We start from the raw sequence: 13,849 nt of genomic DNA, 5'->3' as shown, positions 1-13,849 counted from the left end.
TCAAAATATTTTGCGTGCTATTGATGGGTATCGGTATTTTTTTTAAAGATAGGATGGGATTCTAATGGTAATTAACAACACAAAAATTGTGTAAACGTATATTATTAGATTCGTAGTAGTACATAAACTCGCAATACATATGTGATCATGAAATATAAAGGACATGTAGGAGTTGTATTTTCTCCTTTTTATTTATAAAATTCGTGTTCGGATTCGTCCTTCTTAATATTGTTCTTGTAACCTTTTTCGAAATCTTTCGCTAATACTATGTATCGATTTTCTCGAACAGCGTGCATTCCTGCTTCTTGACAAATTGCGTTAATATCTGCGCCAGAAATCCTATCCGGTCGCGCAACGTAATCTTCGAGATCTACTTCTTCGCTTAAATTCATTTTGGCAGTGATTGTTGAGAATATCAATCGTTTTTGCCGACGATCGGGTAAGGGGAATTCAATTTTTCGATCCAATCTACCAGGACGTAAAAGCGCAGGATCTAATGTATCCGCCCTAAAAAAATAAAGATGAATCAGTCAATATGTACAATGTAATTTAAATGCAATAGACATAATAAGTTACCTATTTGTAGCCATTATGACTTTCACATTGGTAGTCTGATCAAAACCATCCATTTGATTAAGCAGTTCTAAAAGAATACGTTGCACCTCACGATCTGCCCCTGTTTGAGCATCAAATCGTTTTGTAGCTATAGCATCAATTTCATCGACGAAAATTATAGCCGGTGAATTCTCTTTGGCTAAACGGAAGACGTCCCTGACCATCCTTGGTCCTTCACCTAAGTATTTTTGTACAAATTCAGAACCTACTACGCGAATGAATGCAGCTGAAACATATTAATAGTACAAAATTAATTTATGTCATTTGAAAGTACATGTTATATGTATATGCAATTATATTTAATATTTACCTGTAGTGTGTCTGGCTACAGCTTTTGCAAGCATAGTTTTACCACACCCTGGTGGACCATACATTAATACACCCCTTGGGGGATCAATACCAATTTGTTTATATAATTCAAAGTGAGTAAGAGGTAGTTCTACTGCTTCCCTAATTTCTTGTTTCTGCATATCCATACCTCCAATGTCACTGTATTGAATATCAGGTTTCTCATCTATGGAATAATGTAATATATAGAAAGAGTTTTATGGTTGATACAAAGCAGCCAAATATACTTTTATTAAATACTAATAGTCTTGTGTACCTGCTTGCAACATTGAGATACTAGAATCTGCTTCTGGTGGTAGGACATCTACCAAAGCATTACTATGCTTATGAAGTGCTACACTGGCAGAAGGCTTTAACAACTCTCTGTCAATTGTAGACAAAATTCGTACATAATAATTAGAACCAGTGGTAGAACCAATTATACCAGTATTCTGATCTACAGCTTCTAAAAATTGACCAATAACTAGCGGTACACTTTGTATACGCTTTACTTCTTCCTGAGCATGTAAATATTCCTTCTTTAAATTACGTTGCTCATCTTTGATATATTCTTCTTGAACTTCAAGGAATTCTAACATCCTCTGTAATTTCTGTAAACAATAAAGTTGCAGTTATAACATTTAATTGAATAATATTTAAATGTGAATTATTAATTTATTTACCTTATACTTAGTATATAAGTCTTCAACGTCCAACTCATCTCCAGCACCAGTATAGTGTCCAGTTACAGGTTTACAATCCATTTCTCCAACATCCTACAAAATAGTTACAAATTCCGATTTACTGTTAAATAAAAATGTGCAAAATTGTGTTAATAAATAATGACACACCAAGATTTACATCAGAGATAAAATGAGGTTATGACAGATGATGTTGAGATTAACCAAAACTTGAATTTTTTTTTATTGAAAATATTGAAGAAAAATATAGATAAGAATATATGTACCTTATCAGGCAAAATAATGCCCATATCATCCATTATTTGAAATAAACAACTGTTGAATAACTTCAAATATATAAATCAACGAATGACTTGAAATTTTTCAGTAGGTTCACTTGAATGTTGGTATGTCACTGACTGTTACCACTAACTATATAAGAGTACAAAGTATACAAAATCGATTGGAGAATAAAACAGCTTGGTAAAATATTAAACAATTTGTGATAAATTATAATTATTAACTTATTTTAGATGTATTTTCTTCTATAAAGCAAAGGGTAAAATAGTTTTGGAATTATAAATTTTATGCTATTTCGTGGAAACTCATGCTAATGTTTGCAAGATAATCATTAGCCAACCCACCTATAAAATACATCGTTTCAGACGTTATGTTTACGAGCACTAAAGAACTGTCGACCGCGAAATAGTTACAGTTCGGATCGTGAAGGTAAAAGATTTAATTACTTTAAGTTTCATTAAAAGTGTGGTATGATCTAATTATAATTTTAAAGTAAATATTAATAAGTTTCATATCCACTTAAAAATTGGGAATAAACTTACAGGTGTTAGACAACAGATGAAGTTATAGATTTATTTAACGTTAACTTAATAAATTTGTAAATAACAATGGTGATGGAAGAACAACAATCTGATATGGAGCTAGACTCAGAAAGAGTTCCTGTTCCTCAGGTGCAAAAATCGATAGAAGAACCCCATATAGAAACTGTTAATAAAGTCACAAGTATTTCACGAGGAAAACCTAGACTTAGGAAGAAAGCATTACATGCTGCAATACTCAAGCAAATGGAATTTTACTTTAGCGATGCAAATCTAAGTAAAGACAGGTTTTTGAGTAATCTAATTAAAGAAGATCCATGTAAGAATTTTTTAATCAATATTTATATTCTGTTAAATTGGAACAAACTTTATTTAAGTTTCTTTGTTTTTAGATGTTGATCTTATGATATTCATGCGTTGTAACAAGATACGGGAACTAACTACTGATGTAAATAGGGTAACTAAAGCTTTGCAAGCATCAACAATATTATCTTTATCCAAAGATGGAACAAAAGTTCGTAGAGTAACCCCAATAGTACAGAAAGAAAATATAGATGATTGTACAGTTTATGTACAAAATTTGCCTCCAGATGCTGATCATGAAATGCTGAGTACAATATTTTCTCAGTATGGTCAAGTTGTATATGTTTCTGTTCCAAAATTTAAAATAAATAAGAAAATAAAGGGTTTTGCATTTGTGGAATTCAATACACCTGAAGAGGCTAATAAATGTCTCAGGGTAAGAAGAACATATTTAAAGTAGAGAAAAGCAAATTATTTCAGGCTACTGAAATTTTATATTTTTTTAGGCTTTTCAAAAAAAAGGCTTTGTCTTACCTTCATATACTGCCCCTGATGAATTGTTAAGTATTACTACTTTTGATGATGCAGAGAAGGATGTGACATTACGGGGAAAACCAGTAAATTTCAATGAAAACAATACTTGTATCAATGAAATTATTGATAACCAAGAACCAGAAAATATTGAAATTGATAAACCTGTAGAAGAAAAGGAAGATTCTACAACAATTATGGATTCTAATACTACTTCTACTTTAGACAATAATGAAAATACTAGTTCAGACAGTCATGAAAATAAAAATAAAAAGAAGGCAAAAAAACGAAAGCACAAAGACTTAGATTCTTCTGAAACCATGGATGCAGAAAAGCAGACAGATAATGAATCAATAAAAAATAAGAAAAAAAAGAGTAAACATTCTATGGATGTGAATAGCGATGAAATGGAATCTAGCAGTGAAAAACAAAGTGACAATTTAGCTGATAGTGTTCCAAAAAAAATAAAGTATAAGAAATCTGTATCCATAAATGAAGAGCAAGTATCAGATCAGTGTGAAGAAATGGTAACTGATGATAGCACAGTTCCAGCCACAGAAGAGGAGAAAATTACGAAGAAAAATAAGAAAAAAAGAAAGAGGAAGAAGCAAAGTAAAATCAAAGATGTTAGTTACAGTATGGGGTTACAGGTGATGGCTAAAAAAGACTGGAAACATCTTAGAAATAAGTATTTAGAATTACAAAGAAGTAAAATGAAACTTCTTAAACAACATCTAAGGAAGACAAGGTGGAATCAGTGGTCTAATTACGAAAAAAATAAAACTGACAAAGAAGAAACCGATGAAAAGGACAAAAAGAACAAGCAAGATAACACAAGTACATGTCGTTTTTCATTTTCTCCAGGAGTTATAGTTAAAATTGAAATGGATAAACCATGTACAGATCCAAAAAGTTTTAAAGTATGTAACAATAATTCGAGTATTATTATAAACATATCTTTTGCATATATTTAATATTCTTTCAGATGGAACTGAAGAGCAATAATTCTGTAAAGTATATAGACGTTGAAAATGATTCTTACGTTGCATATGTAAGATGCGATACAAACGAAGCTGCACAAACCTTTGCCCAAAAGTCTGATACCGAGCGGCACATGTCAATATTAGAAGGTAAACAAATTGATGAAATATCTGTGCTGTATGTGTTCATATATAACATTCATTTTGTGTCATTTTATAGGTGAGGAAGAAAAAATGTACTGGGATAAAATTTTACGCGATAGGGAAGAAAAGTTAAGTAAAACTGTTAAGATCAAACAGAGGGGAAGGAACAAATTATTGAAAAAAGCAGAGAAAGAACTTGGAAAACACATTAAATTTGATGAAGTGTAAAAAAGATGACAGATTTTATTTTTGGGAGATATACATATGTAATAATTGTACATACTATGGAAATGATTTACAGTAGTGAAATAATTGTGAAAATGCAAATTACAAATATAATTCTATAAGTATCAATGAAAATAAATCAACTATTGTTTATATTTCCTTTCAGTTGAGACTTAAAAGTATTTACATTATAGTCCTCTCAATCAAATTAAGGTACCATTATTACTTCATGTCTTAATGTAAAAGTTTATTATAATCTTCGTTCTTCTACCATTTTCCTCTTCCGCGACCTCTTCCAAATCCTGCTCCACCACGATTTCTGAAGCCGCCACCACCTCCACCACCACCGCCGCCGCCTCCAACACCACCCTTATTTCCAAAACCACCACGTCCAAACGATGGTCTACCGCCTCCTCGGCCACCACCACCACCACGTCCACCACCTCCGCGTCCTCCGCCGCCTCTTTTCATCCCTCGACCACCACCACCTCTTTTTTGTACTGATCCAGGAGGTTTAGGAAGAAATCTTTGTAAAGGTAATAACTTTGCTGGATCTATGAATAACTGAAATAAAACAATAATAATTAGCTCATGTATTATAATTAAATAACGTCTAGATATAAGGAAATATACCCGTGTATCCGTTTGAAAACTAGATGCCTTTATATTCTCTGATAGTTTTATAGAGACATAGTAATCTCTGATATTGCCAAAGATTTCATCAATTTTTCCAATTTGTTGTTTATTTTCTGTATAAATTGGAGCATTGAAGAAAGGTACTTGCTCTATATCTACTTTTGCAACTAGATCATCTTGAACTGTCCATGTAAAGTGACCCAGTGGAGTTACTTCTTCTGGTGGTCCTTGATCGTGCCTACAATGTATAAATTATTTATTTGTATAATTCTTTTAGATATAAGCAGAATCATATTCCATCTGATATATTTTAACATAATTGTAATTGTAAAGGGTGAAAGAAGTAAACATTAAGTTAAATAATTACCCTCTTCCGCCTCTATCGAATCCACCGCCTCCACGTCCTCGAAAACCACCTCCTTTTCCTCTAAATCCACCACCGCCTCCTCCTCCGCCGCCTCTTCCAAATCCACGACCACGGAATGACATTTTTGTATTTTACAATTACTAAAAAAGTATAAAATATCTCACTGTTGCGTTATATCAAGAATATATACGATATGAGGTTACAGAAGTAAACACACCACGTGTTTAACCTACAAAAATTTATACAAGTAATATACCTGTGATTTGTTCACCAGATGCCTCTTTCAATTATTGTATTTTTACAGTAGTTTATACAAAACCAGTCATTAATATATACAACTATCAAAAAACAAATTACCGACTTATATACAGAAAATGCTAATCGCTCGCACGAACCATTCCGGCACGTACAGCAGAGTGTTACCTTCGAATTCGCGCCATTAAAATGGTAGTAATAGTAATAGTGTAATTCAAATTTTTATTTATATGTTACATAAAACAATTTTCATGGTTTAAGTTATTAATAAATTGTAAGATTTACAGAAATTAATTTCAATGTGTTTTATGCAGAGTATTATTTTTATATAAATTGTAAATTACATAGCGGTATATTTTTGTAGATTCATGTTAGGTTATGGTTCATATCCGTAGTGCATCATGGATTTATTATAAGTTAAGTTCCTTTCAATTTTATCTAAATAGAATTTGTTATATGATGTATTTTGCAAGGAAAATGATATCAGTTAATGTTTTATTGTTTTTAATTCAAAAAGAAATAGTATTTCCCATTCTACAGGAAATCATATTCAACCGCGCAATTCAGACAACTTCAATAGACTCCCATGTACATTTTAGCCATATACCAGGTGGGCAGAAATATAGGAAAAGATTAATTTAGATACAATAAATTTTCGTTATATTGTAGCTAACCTTATAAATTTTTAAATTTAGAAATTTGAAACGTAAAAATTGTAGAATCCTGGGTAGCATATAAAATGAAAGAACACCAGGTACATATTATTGTTCTTTGAATTATTATAAGTGCGCTTGCGTATTTCCATTAGCCATGTGACGTAATAAGAATCGATATATTTACACATATCGATAAACGAAAACTTGTCATTCGAGAATTCCGATCTTACATGGAACGTGCATTAGATGTATAAGTCAACTATATACTATACAATGATGCAATTATACCTTTGCTTGTACTCTTTAGATAACAAAAAATATGCAATTTAAAATTGCATACCAGCATGATAACAATACGAGATATCGCATACGATGTAACCAGAGGTTAAGCCATCTATATATTTCAAATGCACGACGTGCAAAGTTTAGTATTTCTGTTGAACAGAAGAGTGCGTACGTCATTGTACGTAAGCAGGTGCACGTGAGATGACCGTCTGCTAGACGGGTCAGTGGCTAGGTGCACTATCCTCCTCGTGACGTCCCGGTTAGTTTTGAAAACCTTATTTTCGGTTAGTTCTATGTGATTATGTTACATAGACCGACGGTCTTGAGGGAGGCATTATGTTCACAGTATTTCGTATATTACTGATACTTACCCACTTTTTGTACGATTTGTTTTCTGCCGTTTATAATTATTGCATTATCGTTCATCGCAAGTGTACGAAGATTTGGTACGGTGAAAATTTAAGGACAGAAATTGAAATGTTGATTCAAACCGCGAATAAAATGAAAAAACTGCCGAGGCATGTAGTGATCGTTTTCGGCGCGAAGGAGGATACTATTTTTGACTGCATACGAATAATTGGATGGTGTATCACGCTTGGTATACCGTACCTCAGCTTTTTTGACATCAATGGTAACGTTTACATTTCTTTGTTATTTTATTTCGATTGTTAATAATACGACTGCACCTCACTTTATACAATTTGTTTGTTTTAGTGGTATAGATTCATTGTACTCGTCGTATCTTCATTAGTCAGATGTAAGAAACATTGCGTGAGAAACGTTAGATAAACTTTATAACATAATTCTTATGTTAAAATTGTTGTGTTCTACATTATTAGTGAAAAAATAATATTTTAAGTTAATCATCAGTTGTTTATAATTATACAGGAGTAACATCATTTAAATTTCTTAGTACATTTATCTATTCATTTTAACTATTCGTTATTTTAACCTCAAAGTTGAAGTCTCTGCTCGTAATAATATATTTTATGTTAATTAGAAATTCTTTGTGATCATGTGTGAGTAGATTCATTTAAACTGTTCAGCATATTCATTCTGTTTAACTTTGTTATTCTAATCCTGAAGTTAAAGTTTGTCCTTGACTAATGAATTATGTTTTTGATTACAAAAAACACAACAAAATTTATGTGGGAAATTCAGCATAACTAAGAATGACAGCTGCTTTTATAGACATGTCTTTATGCATACATAAAAATGTTCTATTACTTTTGTATTGGCAAAAGAATGTATGTAAGGCGAGTCAATAATAATTATTATCTGTATTTCAGAAAACATTGCATGTAGAATATCAAATTGTGTTCATCTAATACTTTCCTTAAAAATAGGTTTCTGTTTTCAAAAGAAATATTTTCAAAAATTATGTTTTATCTTAGAATTCTTAAGTTTATCAGTTACTGTATTTAATATTGACATTAAGTCGATAATAATGTTTTCTGAAAACAATCTTTGTACCTCTTATATTTTTGAGTCATTTTTACATATATAAATATTATAAAAATAATTTTGGAAGTCGCTTATTGTGGATATATATTTTATATGAAAAACTGTGTTATTAATATAAAATTTATGTTACAAAGAATTTGTAATGGAAATTTCTATATAATATTCATAATTATGTAATGACTTTATCATGTCAATTAAGTAGAAAATTGTCCTTGACATTACATATTTGCTTTGTTTATTACAAAACTAGGACTTTTAAAAAATTCAAATTTGTAAGAAAAGAAATTGAGAAGTGTTTAAAGTAATTTACACATAAATAGAATTATATACTGCTTCTTTAAACAGTTATTTTGCTATCTCTAGTCAAGGACAAATTGGACACTTGTGTTGCGTCTTATCGCTCGTGTTACGTTGCGATATTCTAAATTTTAGATCAATTAATCATGCTCATTCGTTAGTAATTACAGTTACGAAAAAAATAACTATGGGATTCGAAGTTACAACTCGCCGCGATATATCGATATGTCGAACGCTAAATCATTCAAAAATTTTTAAATTTTTAAAAATTTCGAAGTTATAGCGCGTGGTTCTAACGGCAGCACTAAACAATTGCTACTACTTTTATTATTTTGATATTGATATATGGTTATAACTATTACTAATGATAATAATTATATGTTACAAATATTTTGGATAGTCATGCTTTTCCAACCATTACATTTTTATCATATTTGTTACAGGTTTTTTAGTCAAAAATGAAAGTTCTTTAAAATATGAACTTGCAAAAAGGCGACCTGATTTAGTGGATCATGTAAGTTGGAATAAACCAAACATAACATCCAAGCAAAATGGGATAACTGGTATGGTATTGATCTTTATACAAAAAAATTGCTTTTTATATCAGAATAGCAACAATTAATTATTGGTATTAATTTGCAGATTCTAAGTTGAAAACAAGAGTATCTTTATTATCCTCCATGCATGGAAAAGGAGAAATAGTAATGTTAACAAAAAAATTGGCTGAAGCAGTTGTCACAGGAACAATCAAATCAGAAGAAATAAATAGTGATTTGATTAATGAAAAATTAAATTTATGGAGAGTTCCAGATCCTGATTTAGGTGTAATATATGGTCATATTTGTTGCACGTATGGTGTTTTACCATGGCAAACACGAATAACAGAATTCTTGTAAGTTTATCATAATAATTTGTTATACCTGTATCTTTCTACAATTATATTTCTTATATAATATTCTCTTTTTTAATTCCAGCACACTACCTTTACACTTCAATCTATCCGTAAAGGATTTCACATGTTTGTTAGAGAAGTACAGTAAATGTGAACAACGATATGGAAAATAAAGGGAATTGTTGTGTGAAGCTTTTCTATTTTGAACAAAGCCAGGAAGAAGAAACAAATGATGCAAAAAATAGTTTTTAAGAAAACTTTACAAAGACTGAACTTAAAACAATTTACAGATATTTTATAAGTGGTTGCGTGTTAATAAATTAATAATGGTGGAACTAGCAACTCGTGCGATACAAGTGTCGTTAATGAACCGATTTTAATGTGTATCTATAAGAAACAATTTAGATAGTCTAAGTTAAATGAAATTCTCGTGAACATGGATAGAAGAGGATTCCACAGATCTTCGCAAAAATGAAATATGAAGTATTTTGATTATACATTCGATTGTAAAATATTACAATTATTTTGTTACAAGGTATTACAAAATAATATTATTGTACAGGAGCATAGAAACAATTTCTTGTTGTTTATTAACATTAAAGAGTTCTATTTATTTATTTCTAGCTTACCGTGACAATAATGTTTTAACACTATGTAAAGTATTATTTTCAAGGGTATGTGAAGGAAAAAGATTGAAGTTATGTTAGTAAATTATAAGACTACAAAAATGGAAAGGATATTGATTTAAGCATAAGTACAAATATTTTAATATATTTTATTAATATTATTCTAAAAATAACTGCGGTCATTTTGCTTCCTCACGTTCTTCATGAATACTACAAAAGATTCAATAGAATCTATGCTCCTATGAATAACTCATTATTTTCATCACAGTATGAAAGTAAGATAGTATTTTGAAAGCTTTGCATTTCACTTGTTTACTTTCAGTAAAATGATGACATTCCGTGTAAATAATTATTTATTCCTAAAATTATCATATGCATATACACATATTTTCATATTAAAGCAGCTATAAGATTTTACTTTTGTCTGTGGTGTGTTTTTAGCGAAAGATTGCCTATTGTGGGATCCAGAATTCCTAAACATAAATATAGTTCTTTTTTGCACAAATGACCTGTTTAAAATTTGTTCAACGACCTTTACAATTTTTTTACATGATATTATGTCAAGATTTCTTGAACATTAAAGTCATTTATTATTTCTTATTTCACCAATGTATGTATAATATTAATTATTTGCACATTTTAGAAGACATTTGTTTATTAATATTAGTTCAATATTTTAATCATGAAACAGTTAACATGTAATATAATTTTTTTTGGAAATATTTCTTGAAAAGGAGAAAACTATCAAGAAGGATTTTTCGCTCAAGTTAGGAAGTAAACCTTGAACTGTTATTTTTTGTTAATACCATGAATAGATCATGGTTCGAATGTCAACGATTGTGCAGACTGTCACCCTACTGGTTCATCGGCTTAACACCGGATTATATACTTTCAGAGATGTCAGTTCGGCTTTCTCGTGCACAAAGCAAGTACAATGGTTGTTGGTGTGGCGGGAGGAAAACATTTTTCAAGATAAAACGTGTTACATTGTGCAACTTATATACGCTGTACGACTATGTAGGAGGGGCAACAAGAAAAAAAAAGAAAGAAATTACGAGCAACGCGAGTAAAAGTCGATGAACGTTCACGAAGGAAGTGCGATCGCGTCGCCTCGAATTACGTTTGAATTCTTTAAAGTTCAATCTCTCTACCTTGGGGAAACATCATATTTTTTTATAGTCGTTTTTCAAAAGTCTAACAAGAATCTATTAATTTAGTCGCCGCGTAGAAGTTTACCACAAACTTTATTAAATATTAATCCTTGTAACGAGGGAGGAAGGAAGAAATTTTATATACAGTTTTGTTTTTTATTCCATAATTCTTGTTTTAAGTGGACGTTGAAAACATATATCATGCTTTATTATTGTTTAAAATTCTAGATGAAAAATTTAGAGTCAGTAGAAGTAAATACCTAATAAATTTTTATTTTTCATTTTTATATGTAGAATATCCAGTTTTTTATCTTTCTTTCACTGCGTTGACTAGACAGCGCATTCACAGTACAACGCGTTGACTATAGAAAGCATCCACAGTGCAATGCGTTGACTACACCGCGCGCTCACACTGCAACGCGTCGAGTATACAGCGCATTCACACTGCAACGCGTGGATTTTACAACGCATTCATGGTATAACGCGTTGATTATACAACGCATTCATATTGCAACGCGCCGAATAAACAGCGCATTCACAGTCTAACGCGGCGACTAGAGAACGCACTCATAGTATAACGCGTCGCCTATGCAGCGCATCCATAGTACAACGCGTCGACTAGACAGCGCATTCACAGTACAACGCGTCGACTAGACAGCGCATTCACAGTACAACGCGTCGCCTATACAGCGCATCCATAGTACAACGCGTTGACTATACCGTGCATTCACAGTACAACTCGTCGACTAGACAGCGCATTTATAGTACAACGCGTCGACTAGACAGCGCATTCACACTGCAACGCGTGGATTATACAACGCATTTATATTGCAACGCGCCGAATAAACAGCGCATTCACAGTCTAACGCGTCGACTAGACAGCGCATTCACAGTACAACGCGTCGTCTATACAGCGCATCCATAGTACAACGCGTTGACTATACCGCGCACTCACACTGCAACGCGTCAAGTAGACAGCGCACTCACACCGCAACGCGTCGATTATACAGCGCATTCAGAGTACAACGCGTCGATTGTACAACGCATTCATATTGCAACGCGTCGAATAAACTGCGCATTCACAGTCTAACGTGGTGACTAGACAACGCATTCACAGTACAACGCATCAGATAGACAGCGCATTCACGGTACAACGCGTCGACGCGACAGCGCACCGACATCGCAACACATCACAGACAGCGCATTTACAACGCAACGCACAATAAAGACAGCGCATCCACAATATAACGCTCATTAAAGACATCGCATTCGTACAAACACATTTTTGTTAATCCATCATTCGCGTAAGAACAGAATAAGCACCAAGTGATTGTCACGCGCATTTGCGGTCATAATTGTTCATTAAATCGACGTTGTTTACGTCAAGCAACGTGTTAACGATTCGAACGTACAGCTGATACACAATTTCATCGAGTTGAAGGTATTTCGGTGACACAGTATTTTAGCAACGCGTTATACGAATGCACAGAAAAGATCTTCGCACCTGTGTCACGAACTCACAATGGGAAACAAGTGACCCAGATTCACTTGTAGAAAACAAGTGCTTCTACCTGTTGCATTTCATTCTCGGTTCACCAGTCTCTGTTTCACTGGCCGGGGAAATTCATGGTGTATTCTTTGGACGTATAAAACAAAAAGCAATCATACTTCTTTTAAGTTCGCTACTGGAATTGTACGCAAATATTACGTGTACGTATTTGACATTTGGACGATTGAAATATTTTTTAAGGTTTAACTTTGAAGTTAAACCGAGTCTCAAATATAGTATAGAGAAGTCGACTTGAGAGATTTAGTATAATGGGATAATTGAAAGAAAAAGATTGATAAGAAGTGTAGAGGAGTAATTATATCATATTAACATAATCGTGTTTACTCAGTTTTTTTAGTCGATGAGTGTTCATGAACCTCGATTAGTTTGTTAATTATGCAAATTGGAGATCGATAAAATGTTTGTACTCTGAAAAATTACAGTTCCGCACTAATGGTTACTTTTATATGGTTAGTCTTACCGAGACAGTTAACGCGTTCATCTCAAAATAGGAAAGAAAATTAGGGAGTATTGACTATGGCTTACAATGGTGCCTTAATTTCGACAAGATGAATGCACTTCAGAATGCAACTGAAGTAACAATAATCGACAGGACAAGGGTCGCAGCGAATGAAAAACAAACATGAAACAAGGGATGAAAAGTAAACGGAGCATCGGCAGACATTCAAATGTCAATATTTATCTAAATCTATGGTTCTCCATGGGTCCATGGTGTTACATATTTCTGAATCTGTACTGGGAGAGAGAATCGTACTGTGCGAATGTTACAATTGCATATTCCTAAATTATTAATCTCTATGTATATCTATAGATCTATCTTTAAATTCCTGTGCACTCAAATCTCCTTAACAGTACATTTATGTTATGTAGTTTTAGACCTTTGTAGTTCTTGATTTCTATATTCCAGGTCTCTATGTTCTTTTATGTATATGTAGATCCTCGGGATTTTTATAGGTTTAGATTTATGCAATATTTTTACACCTTTATAGCACTAGATCTTTATACA

General features: G+C 32.3%; 4 protein-coding genes across 6 annotated transcripts; 2 read left to right on the top strand and 2 right to left on the bottom strand.

Annotated features, from left to right (window-relative positions):
* Positions 1-86: 86 nt before the first annotated feature.
* Rpt3 (26S proteasome regulatory subunit Rpt3) lies at positions 87-2,063 on the bottom strand. Its single transcript, XM_003705316.3, has 6 exons — positions 1,910-2,063; positions 1,626-1,718; positions 1,220-1,553; positions 926-1,129; positions 577-841; positions 87-507 (listed from the first exon to the last, which is right to left on the bottom strand). Exons 1-6 carry the CDS (start codon positions 1,940-1,942, stop codon positions 189-191), a joined length of 1,248 nt encoding a protein of 415 aa, XP_003705364.1. The 5' UTR covers positions 1,943-2,063; the 3' UTR covers positions 87-188.
* A 152-nt stretch (positions 2,064-2,215) lies between these two features.
* Positions 2,216-4,799, top strand: Larp7 (La related protein 7). 2 transcript variants are annotated; one of them, XM_003705317.3, is made up of 6 exons: positions 2,216-2,351; positions 2,467-2,780; positions 2,854-3,200; positions 3,271-4,215; positions 4,281-4,425; positions 4,496-4,799. In XM_003705317.3, exons 2-6 carry the CDS (start codon positions 2,531-2,533, stop codon positions 4,645-4,647), a joined length of 1,839 nt encoding a protein of 612 aa, XP_003705365.2. In that variant the 5' UTR covers positions 2,216-2,351; positions 2,467-2,530; the 3' UTR covers positions 4,648-4,799. The 2 variants fall into 2 exon arrangements, with proteins under 2 accessions (XP_003705365.2, XP_012145537.2); XM_012290147.2 differs by having other exon boundaries at positions 2,248-2,390.
* Positions 4,633-6,105, bottom strand: Gar1 (Gar1 ribonucleoprotein). The gene is made up of 4 exons (XM_003705318.3): positions 5,904-6,105; positions 5,648-5,787; positions 5,278-5,518; positions 4,633-5,208 (listed from the first exon to the last, which is right to left on the bottom strand). Exons 2-4 carry the CDS (start codon positions 5,767-5,769, stop codon positions 4,912-4,914), a joined length of 660 nt encoding a protein of 219 aa, XP_003705366.1. The 5' UTR covers positions 5,770-5,787; positions 5,904-6,105; the 3' UTR covers positions 4,633-4,911.
* A 687-nt stretch (positions 6,106-6,792) lies between these two features.
* Tango14 (transport and golgi organization 14) lies at positions 6,793-10,627 on the top strand. 2 transcript variants are annotated; one of them, XR_013039001.1, is made up of 5 exons: positions 6,888-7,474; positions 9,048-9,167; positions 9,247-9,496; positions 9,579-10,031; positions 10,121-10,627. XR_013039001.1 is itself a non-coding variant. In XM_003705319.3 (4 exons), the coding sequence occupies exons 1-4, from the start codon at positions 7,180-7,182 to the stop codon at positions 9,667-9,669; spliced, it is 756 nt and encodes a 251-aa protein (XP_003705367.2). In that variant the 5' UTR covers positions 6,793-7,179; the 3' UTR covers positions 9,670-10,627. The 2 variants fall into 2 exon arrangements, 1 of the variants encoding a protein (XP_003705367.2); XM_003705319.3 differs by having other exon boundaries at positions 6,793-7,474; positions 9,579-10,627.
* Positions 10,628-13,849: the final 3,222 nt, after the last annotated feature.

Source organism: Megachile rotundata, chromosome 1, assembly GCF_050947335.1.
Source record: "Megachile rotundata isolate GNS110a chromosome 1, iyMegRotu1, whole genome shotgun sequence".
NCBI classification, from domain to species: domain Eukaryota; kingdom Metazoa; phylum Arthropoda; class Insecta; order Hymenoptera; family Megachilidae; genus Megachile; species Megachile rotundata.
This window is presented reverse-complemented; position numbering and strand designations above follow the sequence as displayed.